Here is an 18,967-nt window from a genome sequence, read left to right on the forward strand (position 1 = left end):
TCAGACTGTGGGTTAAATATCTCAGACTCTCCATCAGTTGTGTCTGATGTGACTCAGGTGTCTTTTGATTGGCTGCCCCATGTAAACAGAAAGTTTGAGTGCATCTAAGAAAAGCAAAAAAAAAGAAGAGAGAAAAACTGTGATACTGTAGGTATACTCGCTTTAAGTATGCACGAGTTAGAATGTAATGTATGCTAAAATCAGTCTAGAGTATGGACAGAAAATTAACTTCACTGACCGCTCATACATCAAGTCATCCATAATCTGCTGTTCATTCTGTAAGGCTAACTAATGACTGTCTGTTGCAGCAGGTGAACACTGATGTACTCAGAGAAACTGATATGAGAGGACTGAGCATCACATTTGTTTTGCCCTACAGGAGAACGCTAAGGACTGCGGCGGGGCGGCAGCCATCTCCCTGTCGCTCTCGCTCTTTTCTGCCTCTCTGCTTGTCTCATTGGTCACTGAGTACTAAACCAGAGTGAACCCACCAATCAAGATAAACATGACAGTGAGGCGGAACATCCAGCAGGTAGCCAAAGGATTTTTTTTCTTTTACTGGAATAAGAGACAAACTTGGATGGAGAAACTGTCTCAGCTGCTGATCGGCCTCACTTTGCAGCACAAATAAAGGGCTACACTAGGTTTTCTTTAAAACCTGCAATAGACTCTAAACTGACTCTGGATCAGCTTTGCAGTGACTCTGCAGCTGGAGGAGAAATGATAAGACTCCTGGGGGGGGCCCTCCTGGACAGTGCAGCCTGTGCGTGGAGATGCGTTGCCATTACACCCGAACAAGAATGTAGCACCTTTGTAGCTTTTTGATACAGAGCTGATGTGTAAATGTAGAGTTTTACAGCCTCGATTTACCAAAACTCTCAAATTAGGACAAAAAAAAAGCTGAACTTTAAACACTCAAAGACTTTCTCAGCAGCTTTAAGGGTCAAAGGTTAACAGAAGATGCCGCACGCCGTATGCGAGGAAACGCTGCGGCTCACTAAGGAGTGTGACGCCTGCCTGTTGAAGGTGAAGATGGAGAGAAAGTGACGTCTGGATGATTTTGTTGGCTGAGATAGAAGCGGTGTAGCGGCTTTAGGTGGAAATGAAGCTACAGCATTCAGGGATTAGTTTTTATAGATAAAGATGTACTGGAACTGTTCTAAATGTGAACGCAATAAAAAAATAAAAAAAAAAACCATTTTTCACTTTACACAGCAGCACATTTGTGTTTTTTTTTCACATTTACTTAGAAAACTTGTTTTCGTCTTCAGGGCCTCGAGTGTCTGAGCACGTACAAAAATTGTATTCTTAGATTCATCGTCATTGTATATTTTCTGTCATTAATGGGAAATTCCAACCTCGATCTTCTTCCCAAAACTGACATAACTCAGATTTGCTGATTAAAACAAGACTGATGAAATGGAGACCTTCCTACTTTTCTTATGGAGCTCACGGGCTTCACTGCTCTCTTACCTCTGCACCGCTGATCAGCTGCAATGTGAAGCAGGTGTAAATGCACAACAGTGCTGCAAGAGATCATGTTACACTCATATTAGCTTCTCTTCATTGGCTCCCTGTTAAATTCTGAATTTTACATCGTTCTCCTCAAATACGAAGTCCTGACTGATCAGACTCACATCTTAAAGACCTCAGAGCGTCTCATTATCAGGACAGAGCACGTCGCTCTCACACTGCAGGCTTACATTAAACTACACTCTTCGAGTTTTTAAAAGTAGAATGGCAGGCAGAGCCTTCAGCTGTCCCACTTTGGGTTTGGATGACAGACACTCAACTCAGATTAGGCGTAGAACTTTCGTCTGTGACAGAGAGTGGAGTTGGGGCTGGATCAGGTGACCCTGAATCATCTCCTAGTTACACACCTCCACTGACTCCCAGTGACGCCCTGTATGTCCTAGAAAATCCTTCTCACATGCAAATCCCTTCATGCTCTTGCTCCCGAGGACTCATCAGACATTCTTCAACTCCCCGCGCTGGACTCTACCTTCCTCAGTTAAAATTCTCACTCTCCCTCAAACACTCCAGACAGCGGTCCTTTGGGAGCAGGGCATTCACCGCTGCTGCTTTCACTCTCTGGAACATGCTCCCCTCTGAGATCTGCGATCCTCCATCTCAAAAAGCAGCTGAAATGTCACATGCTCACTGAAGCCTTTTTTCTGTGTGTAAAGAAACCTCGGGTATCTTGAAGGGTGCCATATAAATCTAAGTTATGATTCTCGTTACTAATCTACAATATTATTATTGGTGAATATATTGCAATAGGCTCAGTACTTCCTCGCTGGAGCTGTAGGAGTTCCCCCTCTAACATTGTAGGGGCTCCACCTTCCAATATAAAGCTTAATAATAAACTAAAAATTCCATCTTAAAAATGAAAAATCAGTTTACACAAATCAGGACATGAAGTATCCATCTCCTGTGCTGGGAGACTTCCAGGAGGCGCTCAGCACTGCGTCTCATTTGGATGTTAACAGGCTTCAAAGTACTCGTTAGCGAGATAAGTTTAATTAGTTTCAGTCCCTTCAGGGATGCTGCTGATGAAAATTTAAAACATAAAATAAGATGAGCCTTTAACTCTGAGGGGAACGGCTCGTGTTGGGGCTGAAATGCGAAGCCTGCAGCCATCACTGACGGTCTGTGTTTCAGTATTTTAGGGGGATTTTTACTTTAAATCAGCAGAACTTACGCGAAATGTTTAATTTTTTTATTTTCTGTTAACATCACACAAAAATCAATATGATCAAAACGTTTGTACAAAAGGAATCCAAAGTGACGGCCGCTGCTGAGGTGTTTCGGCCCGACGACTCTTCGTGTCAGTATGAAGAGTAACCGCTGTCCACAAAAAAAAAAAAAGTTTAAAAATGATCCAGTGTTCTTAGTCTGGACAGAAAAAAATCTTCCTTATTATCAGCAAGGCATCAGTCAGGAAGGGGTCTTCTCTTTAGAAGAATAAATAAAGGAAGAGTCAGTCTGTGTGCATCGTTTAAATGCTCACTGTGTACATTCAGTTCAGGAACAGCCGGCCTCCTGTTTGAGTCTTAAAGGCATTTTGAAGCAAATTTCTGTCCAGATGTTGGAAAGAAGAAACCTCTGGATAAATTCTACAAGCAGAGACTGACCAGACTGGTGGATCTGAGGAGGAGGTATCTGACGTGCTCCCAACGTTGCCCGTTTGCCCAAATCCTTACTTTATTTTAGCATCTAATTAAAATCAAATCCGCCTGGACGTGATGCCAGAGCAGAATATCAACGCAGTTATATATTAAAATACAATTTTTAAGAAGTAGTAGGAAATTATAACCACCAACCCTCATTTTTCTTCATATTGGTTATACAGGTCACCAGCTATTTACATTTTAAAGACAGAGCACTAAAGAGCAGTGCAGCTTTCTCAGATTGTGCGGTATAGATCCTCTGCAGGACGGACAAGTAAAGTTAAAGTTGACTGAATAAAAAGTAAAATTTTATTGAAGTCTGTGAAATCACCTGGTGAAATCTTGTATTAATATGTTTAAGTTCATGAACGTGCAAGTGTTAATTTCACCTTATCTTAAACGTGTTAAACTAGAAAAAGTTTCTTGAAGGTAGAACAAATCGGGGTGAATGGCCACGTGCTCTTCCTTAACCCAGTACCTCCCCCAGACTCTTTTTTTTTTTTTTTTTTTTTTTGGCTGCTGGTACGTGTTGGGCGTTTTTTGGACTCTACATGGCCTGCTGTTTGTCCTGAGTTGAATTGGTGTCCTCCGCCTCCCCTCCTCTCTCCTGGTTCCAGTCTCGGAGGCCCTGCGGCAGGCTCGTGTCCTCCTCGAAGCTCCCGGTCCCCTCCACAAACTCCTCATACGTTGACTTCTCCTCAAACGGCCGAGGGCCCAGCAGCTCCAGCATGTCAGCCTTGTTCAGCACCTCCCTCTCCAGCAGGCGCTTCCCCACCTGAGGATCACAGCAGGGGTGGAGCTTAAGTGGCTTGTTTCAGACAGAGGATGAACTGAGGCCCAGATGTGGATTATTTTGAACTATGAATCATGTAAAGCTACTCAGTGTTTATCTGAGGTGATGTTGTGTTTTTGTGCACTAGAGAGTCTCACCAGCTCCACCAGGTCCTTCTTGTCCTGGATGAGCTGCAGGGTGCGCTCGTACGCTCGATTTACCAGCTCTCTGACCTCCTCGTCAATGAGCTCCGCTGTCGCCTCGCTGTACGGCTTCTCCATGACCACCTCGCCCTGTCGGGGGAGGTCAAACGACACTTTTCCCACCTTCTCGCTCATCCCAAACTGCACCACCTGCAAATCAGGGTACAGAGTGAGGTGTCACAGCACAAACAGCACTCTTCTGCTGGTGGGAATAAAACAGGGAGTGTGTTTTTATGCATGCGTGCATACCTGAGCGTAGGCAGACTGCGTGACCTTCTTCAGGTCGTCCTGAGCTCCGGTGGTGATCCGTCCGAAGAAAACTTGCTCAGCCACGCGCCCTCCCAGCATCATGCACATCCTGTCGAACAGCTGCTCTTTGGTGTACAGGTACTGCTCTCTGGGCAGGTACTGAGCGTAACCCAGACCCTTCCCCCGCGGGATGATTGACACCTGGATACAAACCATGTGTGGTTAGCCCACAGCTTCCATCTACACCTGTAACTGGTGGAGATTTACAGAGCAGCTGGAGTCATAACAGAAATGACACAGCCCAAGCTCAGAGACAGAGCTCCTACCTTGAGCAGAGGGTCGGCGTGCTGCAGGAACCACCCGACGATGGCGTGACCAGCCTCGTGATAGGCGACGGTCTTCTTCTCTGTGGGCTGCAGGACTTGAGTCTTCTTCTCCAGACCTAAACACAAACAACCCAGGAGTCAGATTGTAAGGACGTCAGAGCCAAACTGTCCTGTATACCACACAAAGAAACAACCGTACACAGCAGTTACATATTAGGTGATGTCACACTCACCTCCGATGACCCGGTCGATGGCTTGTTCAAAGTGTTTGCTGTTGACAGATGGGTTCAAGTGCCTGGCAGCGATCAGAGCCGCTTCGTTGCAGACATTAGCGATGTCGGCACCTGATTCATTTAAACAGGAAAAAAACGACATCAAATATAATGATCCAAAATAAAAATAAAAGTTTTGCTATAGCGGCATTAAATTGTTGTTATTTGATCCAACTGTTACAAACCAGTGAATCCCGGTGTGGACGCTGCCATCTTCCTGGCAAGACCGTCTTTGTCCAGATTGGGGTCCAGTTTGATTGGTCGCAGGTGGACTTTAAAGATGGACGCCCTGCCTTTGATGTCCGGTGGACCTGACAGAAGACAGGAGGGAATTCTTCCTCTGCATTCCAACTAAAACTTATTCTGTGGAGCTTCAACATGAGCATGACTTTACATGGCACAGCTAGCGTCCTCCAGCAGGCTGATCACATTGGAAAAGCCAGATTTCCCTCGTAGGTACATTTCACTGCCATGTTTACACTTAATCAGGTTTTTAAACGCCATGTTTGGAGAATGCCAAACAGCAAATCAACACCTCACACCAACTGGCAGCACTGTGTTTAGTGGGATGATGATTTGGGCACATTCCAATACTTTAAGATGTGGAGACTGCAGTAAGGCAGTAAAGACTCTGCTTACCTATGTAGATCTGTCTGTCGAAGCGTCCTGGTCTCAGCAGTGCAGGATCCAGGATGTCCGGTCTGTTGGTTCCAGCCAGGACCACCACGTTCGTAGCGGTGTTAAAACCTGTAGAAAAAGATGAAGACACTTAAATCTAATGAGGGGCTGGGGGGATAGTATGTTCCACTTCAAAATGCAGATTGCCTACCATCCATCTCCACCAGCAGCTGGTTCAGGGTGTTCTCCTGCTCACTCTGACCCCCAAAGTTCCCCCCTCCTCTCTTCCTCCCCACCGCGTCGATCTCGTCAATGAAGAGGATGCAGGGGGCATTCTTCCTCGCCATGGCAAACATGTCCCTCACCTTCACGAGGAGAGAGAACAGTCAAACATTCAGTGACTGAACAGAGTCATCTCAGATGGTCCAGGATCTGCTCGGGGTTCATTCACTTACTCGGGCCGGACCGACGCCCACAAACATCTCGAGGAACTCTGAGCCATTGACGGTGATGAAGGGGACGTTGGCCTCTCCAGCTGTAGCTTTAGCCAGCAGAGTCTTTCCTGTACCAGGAGGTCCGGACAGCACTGCTCCCTGAGATAAAAGCGGCATCAGTTAAAAGTGATTGAGAGCAGTTTACATCCAAGACAAACCGTCCTATTACAAAAAAAAAAAAAAAAAAAAACGGCACTAATTTATAAATGCCTCGTCTTTAGCCTGTATCTTTACGAATAATGACTGATTTCATTTCAGGTATTGTTTTGGGATTTTTCTTTTTGGATCCTACAACAGGATTAAAACTCCAAAAGAATTGTTATCTGTTAGACTCCAAAATTTTCAACACACAGCAGGGAAAACAGCTCAGTGTTTTTACACTAATAATGTGCTCAAAAAAAAAAAAAAAAAAAAAAAAGGGTACTTTATCTTCGGTATGGAACAAAACTCTGAAAAATGGACTAACAGTAAAAGCTTAATTAATAAAATGTGCAGCAGGGACTCATCGATGTGAAATAAACTCTTCATAAGCATTTCTTCACATATCTGAGCAAAGCAATGCAGACACAAACAAGATTGTAAGCAAAGACATTAATAAAACAGATGATCAAATGCAGTAAAGGTAAGTCATTGGCAGTGATGGGAGTAACGGCGTTACTTTTTTCAGTAACAAGTAATCTAACTAATTACTATTTCTATCGTTACAACGCCGTTACCGTTACTAACAAGAAAATGCGGTGCGGTCGCGTTACTATTTGTCAACAAACAGACGGCTGAAGCTGTCTTCAGCTTACCGCACCTTACCGCATCAGTTGCATGGAAGTAGCTGTAAGTAATCTGGGCGCTACAGCTTTAAGCAGCTGCACGCGCTCCCGCGGACGGCAATCACTTTCTGCCTGACAATCACTTTTTGGCACAACACCTGGACCTGGGCAAAACAATCGCACGAATGCTGCCGTTTGACTGAGGAAGAATAAAGTAGTCGTGGTAAGCCAATCACATGACCACTTCAAGATGACAAAGCAACAAGGTGATACATACCAGTTTTTAAATCGTGTTGATAGGCCACGTAAGACCAGAGTCATGATAAACAATATATACGCAGCGTTTTTTCCTCAATAGTTTTGTCACGTTTACTGTCTAAGGACAGCGCTAGCGAGCACTCTCTGCTTATGACCAAAAAAAACCAAAAAACAACAACAAACAAACCCCCCCACAAAAAACAAAAGAAAACTGCCCTTTCCTGTTGGTGGAAAAATGTCGACCAATCAAAAAATGATATGGCAACATGACATTTGGTTGTTTAGGAAGAGGAGAAAGTGTGTTATTAAAAAAAAAAAAAAAAAAAAGTGGTAAAAGGTAAATGGCTGCAAATAACTTTGGCGTTTGCAAAACTTGTGCATATGATTTTAAAATTGACAGTTTATATTTGCATTTAAAGTTATGAAATATGATTCAATAAACTTGTTTGTGGTTGTTACAGTAAAAAATATAACTTTTTCTACTCGGATTTTATGTTTTTTGTCTTATTTTAGATCAATTGTGTTAATACAGTATGACAAAATGAAAACATGACTGTAAATTGAGGTTGTGTTGAAAGGATGATACCAAACAAGGCAAAGTAAATCGTTTTTAAAGGTGAAATGTAGAGGAAACATCAAAAGTAGTTAAAAATGGCCAATTATACCCTGGACCCCAGAAGGTTAAACTTTTTTTTTTTTTTTTTTTTTTAAAGTAACGCAATAGTTACTTTTCAAATAATTAATTACTTTTAGAATCTTGTAACTCAGTTACTTTTTTGAAGTAGTAACAAGTAACTATAATTAATTACTTTTTCAAAAGTAACTTGCCCAACACTGGTCATTGGTATCGCAGAAACTAGGGGTGGGAGATATATTGAATATACTTGATGTATTGAGAGTTTTTCCACGTACGACAGTTAAAAAGACTTTATTGTAACCATCAAATAAAGGCTGCCGTGGAAATATTAAGTTGTCTAGACCTAATTCACTCAGTTTTTTTTTCTCCCACACACTGCAAATGCATCATTAATCCCCCCTCCCAACCGTACCCGGCACACTGCGCTGAGCATGCGTGTTTATATACTACCAGATAGGGGAAAATATGGCAATAGTGGGAGTTTTAGAGGGAGGATGTTGAACAAAATATTTTCCAAAACATGCTGTAAAACTACTGTCGCAAAAGGTAGCAGTACCACGAAATTATTCCACCAGCTGAAAAGTCATCCGCTGCAAGATTCGGATTTTTACCTTGGGGATCTTAGCTCCAAGGTCCTGGTACTGCTGCGGGTTCTTCAGGAAGTTCACAAACTCCATTATCTCCAGCTTGGCCTCCTCACAACCAGCCACATCCTTGAACTTCACTTCGATGTTGTCCTTCATCATCTTGGCTGTTGACTCGCTCATGCTAAATGGATTCCTACCGCCTCCAGCGCCTCCTCCCATTGGTCCCCGCCGCAGCGTGAAGAGCAGGAAGCCAATCAGCAGCAGGGTCGGGATCATGCTCAACAGGAAAGAGCTGAAGGAAGAAAAGGCAGCATTAGGAAAGCTACTTTTTTGACACATCAGATGTTATTATATAAACTGAGGTTGTTAGGCCCTTTTCAGTAAAGATTTTACCCCTGATTAAAGTCTCTGGCTGACATAATGCATGCGGCGTTTGTGTGTTAAACCCACCCATCGCTCTCAGAGCTGTAGACGACAGCAGGTCGGTGCGTTGACTCCATTCCGAGTTCCAGAACTGCCGTCTCGAGGTTTCTCTCAAATGTGTCGACGCTGCCGATGTTGAACCAGACGTAACTCTGAGGGATAAATAACATCACGCATCATTCAACTAGAGAAAAGTAGCCTGAACTGTGCGACTTGTTAACTCTCTCCAGGGGGTCAAAATTCGGTTCCTAGGCCATTTGTGCTTTTAATCTATGCAAAATAAAAATAGTCTTTGTGCAACTTTGACATTTTTAATTAGTAAAAAACCTCAGGGAATGTCTGACAGTGTAATTAATATTGACTTGTACTGTATGTAGCAGCACCTCACTGTGACACTTTTTATACATCTGAAGATTCCACTTTAAGCAAGCCCAAATCATCAGCCTTCCTCCACTGTGCTGTCAGTTCGTATGAGGCGTTTGTGCGAATATGCTCTGTTCGGTTTTCTCCAAATGTTCCAAACATCTCCACTTTGGTCTACGCTGGACGGTCGGACGATGGGGTGAATTTGCTGGTTGTTTTCACAACGAATGCTAGTGGTAAATGGCTACTCTGGTTACATTTATTTTACTTTTTAAACTTCTCTAGCTGCCCAAACTTTTTCAGGCTTTCTCTAAATGTACATAATACCCAGATTTTGCCTTTAAAAAAAAAAAAAAAATCCTTAAACAAGAAACTTTTAGTTTTTTTATGTAAACATGTAAAGAAATTTAACCAACTGAATTTGGTTAATTAAACAAATTATTTAACTGACCACATGCAATACTTTGAAGAGCCACTGGGATTGTGACAGCTAGATAAAAATCTATTTCAAAATCAGTCTGAGCATTGCTTTGCTTTGCCTTACCGCATCAGTGTCGGCTCCCGGCACCAGAATGACTCTGACATACTGCTTGTTGACGACCTCCAGTCGATCCACCTGGAAAGAGCATGAAACTGTTAACCTGCAGAAACATTAGTAACAACAAAGAGTCTAGGCAGTGAGTGTCGAGGCCTGCAGCAGCCAAAAAGTGCGTATGCTTCAACCTGGAAAGTTGACTTCATAACCGATAGCAACCTAACAAATTCCAGAATGGCTCACACACAGCAGTGGCTATCCATCCATACAACTTACCCATCAAGCCACCTTTTCACTCCATCACACAGACAGAGGACTGGAGGCAATGTTTGAGTTTGAGCGCCAAGTCACCTTACAAAGATCCACTCTGATAATAGGGATTCACCAAATTCAACTTGACTCTTAAACTTAACTTAAACTCTCTGCTTTACATTGAATGGACCAATGTTTACTGAAATTTAATTACAGCATTCTGTGTGTTTTCTTGCTGTTTTTGCAATCTGTGGGCACTGTGTGAACAGTTGGTTAAAGTGACCGGACTAAAAACAGGTTAACTGATGTTGGTGGCTGGTTGTATCTTAAAAATTGTCCCACGCTGTGACTCTGACTAGCATCTTGTCATCTGCCAGCAACCACTACGAGCAGGACTAAATATCCCTGCAGTCTGGGTGCGAACATCCTCACCTTGCCTCTGCCCAGGTAGCGGTGGACAAAGTCCTTCCAGCTGATCTCTCTGCCGGTGTCTCTGAAGTAGAAATACAGCAGAGCCGAGCTCACTCCGGCCACCGTGATCGCCACGTAACGGAAATCCTTCTCATCCCAGGGGAAGTCGCCCTGCAGACCAACACAGGCACAGGTGGAAAGTTACCTGCAGGTTATTATTTGTTAATGCGATGGCACGCTAATGACAGAGGAAAGGATGATGCTGATTTGAGGAAAAATTGGTCAGCTGCAAGAAATAAGAGATGAGTAAGAACAGCGTTGGGCTGCTCAACCCTTACGTAAAATAAATATATTGAAAAACTGAGGCTGTATTCATATTTCTGTCACACTTATGTTGTAAAATAAAATAACTTAATGGTTGTTTCAATGTTTACGACATACCTTCTGCATTCGACTCCACCAGTCTTTTCCTCCTCCTCTCTTCCCTCCTCCTCCTCCTCCTCCTCCTCCTCCGGTTGGTCCTTTTTTCCCATCTGAAATTCAGAAATGTAATTTTAGCTACAGTTCCTTATTTTAGTTTCTCAGTTTTTATCCATGAAATATCAGGATATTCTTCTCTAAACCAGATTACTTATTTCAGTTTGACATGCATTTGATCTGAAGTTACAGCCCCATCCCTGCTCCTGTGATCCCCACTCACTGGCTCAACTTGAAAACGCCGCTCAGGTATATTTTTAGGGTTTTTTCCTATTAAAAAAAATTCTGATGGCCACCAAACACATTTTGGTCTTGCAAAGGAAAATGACCAATAGGGGGGTGCTGGAGCTGATCCCAGCTGTCATAGGGCAAGAGGCAGGGTACACCTGTACAGGTCATCAACCTGTCACAGGGCTGACACAGGTTTGCATGAGCCTCGAGAAGCTGATTCCTCATATTGAATGTCAGCATATGAAATGTCTAATTTAACATGCGTTATACCACCAGTGCATTTAGCCATTTAGCAATAATGTCAAATGAAACAAACTTTGTGGGGGTTTTTTAATAGTTACTGATGTTTGAGAAAAGCAGATCTCACCTTTGGGCTCTGTGGCATAGAGTCGTCGCTGAGCTAACTGGAATCTGCGACAGGACAGGAAGTTAGCTGGAGTCCGAGTTATGTTCTGAAAAAGACCACAGAGTCACCGCTGGTCCACTGGACACCATCTACAAACAACAACCTGCTGAAGAATGGCTTTTAGCAACTATAAACCTCTAATCAGTGGAGGTCACATTCATTCAGTGGGTCCATCAAATATTATATATTTGTATAATATATTATAGTTAACTAATACAACCCTGGTTCTTGGGGAGAAAATGTAACAGTAACTCAAATAACCACTCGTTACAACCAACATTCAGTATGCAGAAGGGCATCTCTGAACGCACAACATGTTGAAGCCGCAGCAACAGAAGACCACACCAGGTGCCACTCCTGTCATCTAACAATAGGAAACTAAGGCTGTAATTCACACAGGTTCACCAAAACTAGATAACAGAAGACTACAAAAATGTTGCCTGGCCCGATGAGTCACGATTTCTGCTGTGGCATTCAGACGGTAGGGCCAGAATCTAATTCAAACAACATGAAAGCTTGGATCCATCCTCGCTTGTATCAATGGCTCAGGCTGCTGGTGGAGTAACAGAGTGGAGAATACGTTTTTGGCAGACTTTGGGTACCAACTGACTACAACTTAAACACCACAGCCTGCCTGAGTATTGCTGCTGACCATATCATCGCTTTATGACCACCGTGTACTCATCTTCTCACGGCTGTTTCCAAGCAGGAAAATGCACCGCGTCACGAAACTCAAACCATCTCATGCTAATTTCCTAAACTCATCCGGTAGGTCTAACCGAGTGGCAGCAAGATGTACGGTACCTAATGAAGTCATGAGCGTATAAAATGTTAAACTCATAAGGTTTGTTTTTCTTTTCTTGACTCTCTCCTGCATAGTAAGGCAATTGAGCTCACAAGCGCTGACTGTTGCCCCTGCACAGGCTTCCAGAAGTTGGCCAATTAGAAGACAGTGAGCTCATATGATGTTTAGGTGCTGAAATGGCTTTTTTCTGGGGCTAACAAAAAAAAGGTACAAGTATAAGATAAATATGACTTTACGATCAAAGTTTGAACTAATTTGCTTTTAAGCAAAAAAAGAAAAAAAAAAAAGAGTAAACAATTGTTTCAACTAAACTTGGCAGGCAGTCGTCCTCGCTAGTAGCTACTCATGTCTCGTCTTTATTTAGTTAATTAAATTTCTAAAACACACAGAAAGGAAACTTGCGTTGACTAAGTTTCTGGTGGATTCTTATATTTCTGTAAAATAATATAATAATTTTAAAAACTCTTTCGCAGACACCTTCCGTCACTTACCGGGCCGGTGGAGTTTCTGTATCCGGCTCTGAAGAGCTGTCCTGCGGTCACAGCTGAGAGCCTGGCCCGGGCTCCTCCAGCACGGCAGAGAGGCAAAGCGGCCGCCGAGAGAAGCCTCAGTAGCTGAGACATCCCCGCTGTGCCGCGTGCCCAGATTTTCAGGTCACAAAACACAACTTTTTAATTTAGTTGGTCTTACTTCTATCCCTGGGACCCCTCATGTAACGCCTGCAAGTGTTATTGAGTAACAGCGTGAAATGTCAACGGGAGGATGATATAAAGGCCCATGAGGCTTCCCATAAAATGCCTGTCAGAACTTGTTACTGAAGGAAATATGTTTAGCAAATAATGAAATAGTCATTTTCCTCATTTTCAAATATATTACAGCAATATTGCTATTTTGAATTTATTCAATAAAATCACATTTATTTATGTTAAATATAAATTTATTACAATCAGGCATCAGACAGGTCCTCGTAGCACAGCCTGTCACTTATTGGCTTAGAGAGAAAGCCTGCCTCGAGTGCTGTTACCAAAACATGCAATGACTTCGCTTTTTTCCTCATGGCATTCATTAATACAGTCCCAATCAAAGGTTTAGGACCACATGCCTTTAAAAAGCCAAAAATGTGGAGTAATTGTCATTTTGTGTCAGGTAGTCACACTGTCATGACGTTCTGATGGCAAAGGAGAAGAAAACGTTCCCTTTTTGAATGTGGTCGGGTTGTTCAACTGCATAAGCGGGATCTTTTGCAGCGCGCCATCGCTGCTGAGGTGGGACTCAGTCAGACAGTCATTTGCAATTTCTTAAATGATCCTGAGGGTTATGGAACAAAAAACCAAGTGGAAGACCCCCCAAAAAATTCACCATCACTGAGCCGGAGGATTAAATTGGCTGTCCGCGAAGACACTGGACGATCCTCGACCCAAATTAAGGCCGTTACTGATGCTGACTGCATCCCCATAACCATCAGACGGCATCTGAGACTGAAGGGCTTAAAAAACAAAAAATGTCTTCAAAGGTGTCGTCTCCTTCACCGCCACAGAACTGAACGTTTGGACTTTGCAAGAGAGCACCAAACGTGGGACACTGAAAGGTGGAATAAAGTTTTATTCTTTGATGAGAAGAAATTTAACCTTGATGGTCCTGATGGTTTCCAACCTTATCGGTATGACAAGCAAATGTTTTCTACGCGCAACGGTGGAGGGGGCACCATAGTGGTCTGGGGTGCTTTTTCTTTCAGTGGAACAATGGAACTTCAGGAGGTGCGGGGGCGTCAAACAGCCGCTGGGTATGTCCAGATGTTGCAGAGAGCATCCCTCGTGACTGAGGGCCCTCGTCTGTGTGGTAGCGACTGGGTTTTTCAACAGGACAATGCGCCAGTACACAATGCCCGCAGAACAAGGGACTTCTTCCAGGAGAATATCGGATGTTTTGGACCATTCCCCTGATCTAAATCCAATTGAGAACCTTTGGGGATGGATGGCAAGGGAAGTTCACAAAAATGGACAACAGTTCCAGACAGTAGATGCCCTTCGTGTGGCCGTCATCACCACTTGGAAAAATGTTCCCACTCACCTCATGGAAACGCTTGCAACAAGCATGCCGCAATGAATTATTGAAGTGATCAACAATAACGATGGAGCTACTCATTACTGAGTTCATGTTTGGAACCTTGATTTCTGTGTTGAGGGGTTTACGGGGTCCTAAACTTTTGATCAGCTGTAAAACAGCCTGTTTCAGTTTAAGCCTTGTTTTCAATAAATTGCATGCAGCAAAAAAATGTTTTGTCTCACTCCCAATTCTTCTTATTGCATGTCTAAGCTCTACTTGGAACCTTGTTAAGAGCCAACCATGCAAAATATGATTTATTTGCCATTTTTCAAGTTGTCTTAGACTTTTGATCGAGATTGTGTTACATAAAAATTCTGTTCAATTTAACATTCAGTAAATTATATATACATTTTAATTTTAAATCCATCTAAATAAAATGTTTGGTCACTTTAAGCAAAAAGTTATGCTTCTATTGATTTGAAAAAGTGTTAAGTTTCAGTTGCAACTAACTATTAATTGATCTTGTTATTCAGTGTTAATAAGTTACTGTTTGGTATATTAAATATTAGAGAAAGGAACACATATTGCTCTTTAGCCACTGATTTTAAGAAAAGCAGCTAATATAAAGAAAAAACTAAAGCCAGCAAATGTTTTGTTTGCCTTCTTATAAAATAATTTAAAATTATTGCCTAATAGAAATGGACTTTTCACTATACTAAATGAACATTTAAAGAATAATAATAAATAGAGCAAGTGTGTGTGTACTATTGCTTTAAACATTATTCATGGAGATATTAAAGATAAAGGAAAATTAAATTCATTCATGACACACAACAAGAAGAAGTGGGACACCCACAGAGAATCATCAGGTATTTGTACAGCCTGGCAAGGGACCTATAATGCAGACTGTAATGGAGGTTTTAATGTTGTTTTTGATTGGTGTAAATACACTCATGAAGTGAAACTCAACAGATAACAAATGTAGCACACAATAACACCTGAATAAAAGACAAAAGAAGAGAAACCTAACTGGTCTTAGTCATGCACAAGTTCAAGTCATAAATCTATAAAACAGCAGAAATCCGTCTCTCTGCAGCTTTCAGCTTCCTCTGTAAGTGCTGTAGGAGAAGCGACTCATCAGCAGAGGGATGTGAAACCTCTGCTCTGGCGCACTGATGGTGAACACAACCTGGAAACACACAAATGATTACAGCAAGATGAAAAATGCCTTTTAATGTTTGATACAAAAATGATTTCAACAAAAACATTGGTTGTTGTAGACCCCACTGTCTTTGATGTCACAGTTTTTATTGGACATGAAGATGTGAATAATGCTGTGATATTATTATAAACACTTTGTTGAAGTAATGAGTAAGAACATTTTAAAATTTCATTTAAATTTTCCTGTTGCTCATTTGTCGAGAATGACATTTGTGTGTTTTAGCAGATTTGGCGACCCCTAGTGGCGAACAAACTAACTGCTACCTAACTGTTTCTGTTCCCAAATAAATGTGTTGTCTCTACATCATGTCCTTCCCGTGATACTTATAAGGATCTATTCACATGTGTGGGTTACTATATACCTAAATCAGACCAGTTTATTTATTTAAAATATATAGGATAGTGACACCTCATGACTCACCTCCACATAGGGGTAGAAAGAGGGCTGACCAAGGCCTTCCCAGTATGAACCCGTCTCAAAGCGGAGCTTGTACATGCCAGGAGTGAAAGTTTGTTGGTTGATGAGTCCTGGGCAGCGGCCATCTTGATTTGTTGTCCTAAAAATTATTAATAAAGTTCTGAGTGCAGGTTTTCGTCAGCTCACCTGGAAGAAAAGCTCTTCCCTGATTTCTTTAGTTGTCTAAAGAAATCCCCCCCCCCCCCCCCGATTTTTTTACCTTTTCAGTTTTTGATTTTATCAGGCTTCAGGCTTTTAATAAAAAGAACATGTTAACAGGAGATTAAGCTACGTGTAAGAATGTATGAAAGCCTACCCGACACTCAGCATGGCCCAGATCATCAGCTTGGAGTCCAGTCGGTGCAGGCTGAGAGCCATCCTGGCTGCCGGGATGCCGTCGGCAGCGTTCAGCACGTGAGTGGTCAGAGGGCTGGACTCCGCCATGATCTGCTGGATGGCAGAGGACAGGTCAGATTTAAATGTGGGACCTTTAGTTACAGCCATGGACGTCATGACACCACCGTATGGAAGAATGTTCAATCTGTGAGGCCGTTCTGAAGGCAAAAGGTGATCCAAGCCAGTACCCAGTAGCAAATTGTACCTAATAAAGTGGCCAGTGAAGGTATATAAACAATGATTTCCCTGTTAATACCAGTCTATGGTAGTCATCTGATGCTCATCTATTTCTAATACCTCCATGTACAACAATCACAGTCCTCTCGGCACCAAACAGGACAGAAAAAAAGAGCAATGCAACAATAACCAAGTCAATGATATTATGTCTGCTAACTACAAAAAGAAAACTATCAGGAATCCTCCTCTGTCTAACATCGCTGTTTGTGTCCTTTGTTTTTCTAGATTAAAAAACGTATGAGGATATGAAAAAAACCTTTTTGTCTCTTCAAAACTTCTAAAAAATAGCCAGAGCTTTCATGATCGCTGCCCACCAGTTATGCAATAGTTTGCAACTGGTCACAGAGTGAAAGAGCAGGATTGTGAGCAGTGAGTCTGCACTTAGTGATCTGTCCAAGAGGGATTTCTGTTCAGAGACAGGTTGGCTTCCACCAGGCAATGCGCACAATCAGCTTGTGATCAGAAGCAGCCACCTCGGTTAGCCTCTGTGTGTGCAGTGATTACCAAAATTTAAGAAAAAAGAAATCAATCACCCAGCAATCCTCCCATCTTATTTTTATAGTGTGGCTGGAGCACAAAGCAGCATTTTCTATATTGCAGCCAGACACCAGAGGGAGATGAAGATGCTTTAGCTTCACTTTTGAGAAGCTGTGACATTCTCCATCTTTATTTACAGCGATTCAGGCTGAATTTATGCTTCAGCTCTTCGACATCAGAGAGTGTAATGTAGCAGTCCAACGTTTGAGTGTCACACCTACACTTTCTCAATATTTCCCATTTTAGCAAATGATCATAAGGACAGATTTTTTCATAGACTCTAACCTGCAGATTATAGCTCTGTGCTCCAAGTTTAATAAACTACTCAGAAGACAAGGATTATGATGTCATGACATTACCTGTCAGTCATGTGACCATGTATCTCATGTTCATTTGTCTCAGCGATCACTTTAATGTACACAAAATGACTAATATATAAGTCTTTGAAGTTTCATGTGACTCCTTCTGTGTGTTAAGACACTGAGTCCATCAAGAGGTCTCAACACAAAGAATTATTGGAAACTTTCTTGAGGAATTAACGATAAATATGCTTCAAAATAGGAATAAAGAAAATTATAAGCCTAACGAGTTCACATATAGAGCTTAAATATCATTATAAGATGAACAGAGGACACATACCACTTCTAAGGGGAGACAAGAGTAGCAGCTTCATGCACTGGTGACACTTTAAAACACTGAAGTGCATCAGTGTGAAACAGACACACCTCAGGCCTCGTTGCTGTAGTCTATAATAGGCGAAGCCTTACCTGTATGAGAGCTCTCCCCTCTGCTGCAGCCAGTTCATTCACTACTCCAAACTCCTCCAACCAGCTGTGGTATCACTGCACACACCTCCCTCATACACGTACCCAGCACGCACTTTAAACAGACGCGGTATCAAAGGTTGTCCTGATTCTAATAAATCATTAAAACCAGCCAAGAGAGTGCAGCTTTCCTTCAGTCAACAACATGTGATTCATTTAATCACTGGGATTGTTTTGCATGATAAGGCTCATTGTAATATCAGACATCCCCTAATGTGCACCTCTGACTACGTTTTCTTCTGATACCATTTGACTGGAAGAGAATGGAACAATCCCCACTGCCAACTAGCATTTTAGTTCGCAGGCAGAGATTAAATGCAGAAGATTTAGTTGCTATTTTTACTGGCAGATTAGGAATAACAGCTACTGGGTGAGGCATGGGTAAATTCACAAATTTGAATACAGTGTTTACCCACATGCAGCATAAAAGATGGATGTAAAGCAGGCTTTTGCTAGTGCTGTTCAATGCTGCAGGTTTTGGTATCGATCAGATACTAAGTCAAGGTCAAATGTATTTATATAGCACATTTCAAACAGCCGATGCTGCACAAAGTGCTTAACAATATAAAAATGGCATTAAAAAGCAACAATGTAATACAATAATAACAATAAAAAACAATAATAGGACAATAAAAGAATTAAAACAATAACTAAAACTAATTCAAATAAGACCAAAATGCTTGGATCATAGTGTGTTAAAAGCCAGGGCATAAAAATGTGCCTTTAGTAATGATTTAAATTGCTCAAGTGTTTGTGCAGATCTAATATTTAAGGGGAGACTATTCCAGAGTCTGGGACCTGCCACAGAGAAGGATCTATCACCATGGGGTTTGAGATAAGTCCGTGGGATGGACAGCATTAATTTTGAGCTAGACCTCATGGTTTTTCCTGGAGCATAGGCAGAGAGGAGCTCAGACAGGTAAGGAGGGGCTCGGGCATTAAGTGACTTAAAAACAAAAAGTAAAACTTTAAATTGGATCCTGTAGGAGACAGGAA

The 18,967-nt window shown here is 42.1% G+C and overlaps 3 protein-coding genes across 9 annotated transcripts in view; 1 reads left to right on the plus strand and 2 right to left on the minus strand.

Moving 5' to 3' along the window:
- Positions 1-3,074, plus strand: part of LOC100700975 (voltage-dependent calcium channel subunit alpha-2/delta-4) — a 99,923-nt gene extending 96,849 nt beyond the window's left edge. For all 3 annotated transcript variants that reach the window (XM_005449251.4, XM_005449252.4, XM_025908974.1), the window contains one exon: positions 380-3,074. In XM_005449251.4, the coding sequence (XP_005449308.1) occupies positions 380-475 (96 nt within the window). In that variant the 3' untranslated portion in view covers positions 476-3,074. The remainder of the gene's footprint in view (positions 1-379) is intronic.
- Positions 2,705-13,013, minus strand: afg3l1 (AFG3-like AAA ATPase 1). Its single transcript, XM_003439543.5, has 16 exons — positions 12,745-13,013; positions 11,410-11,494; positions 10,776-10,867; positions 10,356-10,505; positions 9,681-9,752; positions 8,801-8,925; positions 8,375-8,642; positions 6,066-6,203; positions 5,822-5,975; positions 5,632-5,739; positions 5,178-5,303; positions 4,954-5,064; positions 4,721-4,836; positions 4,395-4,595; positions 4,101-4,295; positions 2,705-3,945 (listed from the first exon to the last, which is right to left on the minus strand). Exons 1-16 carry the CDS (start codon positions 12,874-12,876, stop codon positions 3,718-3,720), a joined length of 2,301 nt encoding a protein of 766 aa, XP_003439591.1. The 5' UTR covers positions 12,877-13,013; the 3' UTR covers positions 2,705-3,717.
- Positions 13,014-15,091: 2,078 nt separating this feature from the next.
- On the minus strand, positions 15,092-18,071 carry LOC100708138 (5-hydroxyisourate hydrolase). Of its 5 annotated transcripts, none has more exons than XM_005449257.3 (4): positions 17,915-18,071; positions 16,294-16,427; positions 15,942-16,077; positions 15,092-15,488 (listed from the first exon to the last, which is right to left on the minus strand). In XM_005449257.3, exons 2-4 carry the CDS (start codon positions 16,419-16,421, stop codon positions 15,399-15,401), a joined length of 354 nt encoding a protein of 117 aa, XP_005449314.1. In that variant the 5' UTR covers positions 16,422-16,427; positions 17,915-18,071; the 3' UTR covers positions 15,092-15,398. The 5 variants fall into 5 exon arrangements, with proteins under 5 accessions (XP_005449314.1, XP_003439444.1, XP_005449315.1 ...); XM_003439396.4 differs by having other exon boundaries at positions 16,294-16,424; positions 17,915-18,056; XM_005449258.4 differs by having other exon boundaries at positions 17,787-17,923.
- Positions 18,072-18,967: the final 896 nt, after the last annotated feature.

This window comes from Oreochromis niloticus, linkage group LG7 (assembly GCF_001858045.2).
Source record: "Oreochromis niloticus isolate F11D_XX linkage group LG7, O_niloticus_UMD_NMBU, whole genome shotgun sequence".
NCBI lineage: Eukaryota > Metazoa > Chordata > Actinopteri > Cichliformes > Cichlidae > Oreochromis > Oreochromis niloticus.

What these genes read in the sequence shown, in the direction of transcription:
- afg3l1 (XM_003439543.5), bottom strand. Translation starts at nt 12,876, where the DNA reads ATGTCTCAGCTACTGAGGCTTCTCTCGGCGGCCGCTTTGCCTCTCTGC. An exon ending in TGGGCGTCGGTCCGGCCCGA is followed by an intron (nt 5,976 to 6,065) that starts GTAAGTGAATGA and finishes CTCCTCGTGAAG; the next exon opens with GTGAGGGACATGTTTGCCAT. An exon ending in AGAAGGACCTGGTGGAGCTG is followed by an intron (nt 3,946 to 4,100) that starts GTGAGACTCTCT and finishes TGTGATCCTCAG; the next exon opens with GTGGGGAAGCGCCTGCTGGA.
- LOC100708138 (XM_005449257.3), bottom strand. Translation starts at nt 16,421, where the DNA reads ATGGCGGAGTCCAGCCCTCTGACCACTCACGTGCTGAACGCTGCCGAC. An exon ending in TGGGCCATGCTGAGTGTCGG is followed by an intron (nt 16,078 to 16,293) that starts GTAGGCTTTCAT and finishes AATAATTTTTAG; the next exon opens with GACAACAAATCAAGATGGCC. An exon ending in CTTTCTACCCCTATGTGGAG is followed by an intron (nt 15,489 to 15,941) that starts GTGAGTCATGAG and finishes GTGTGTTTCCAG; the next exon opens with GTTGTGTTCACCATCAGTGC.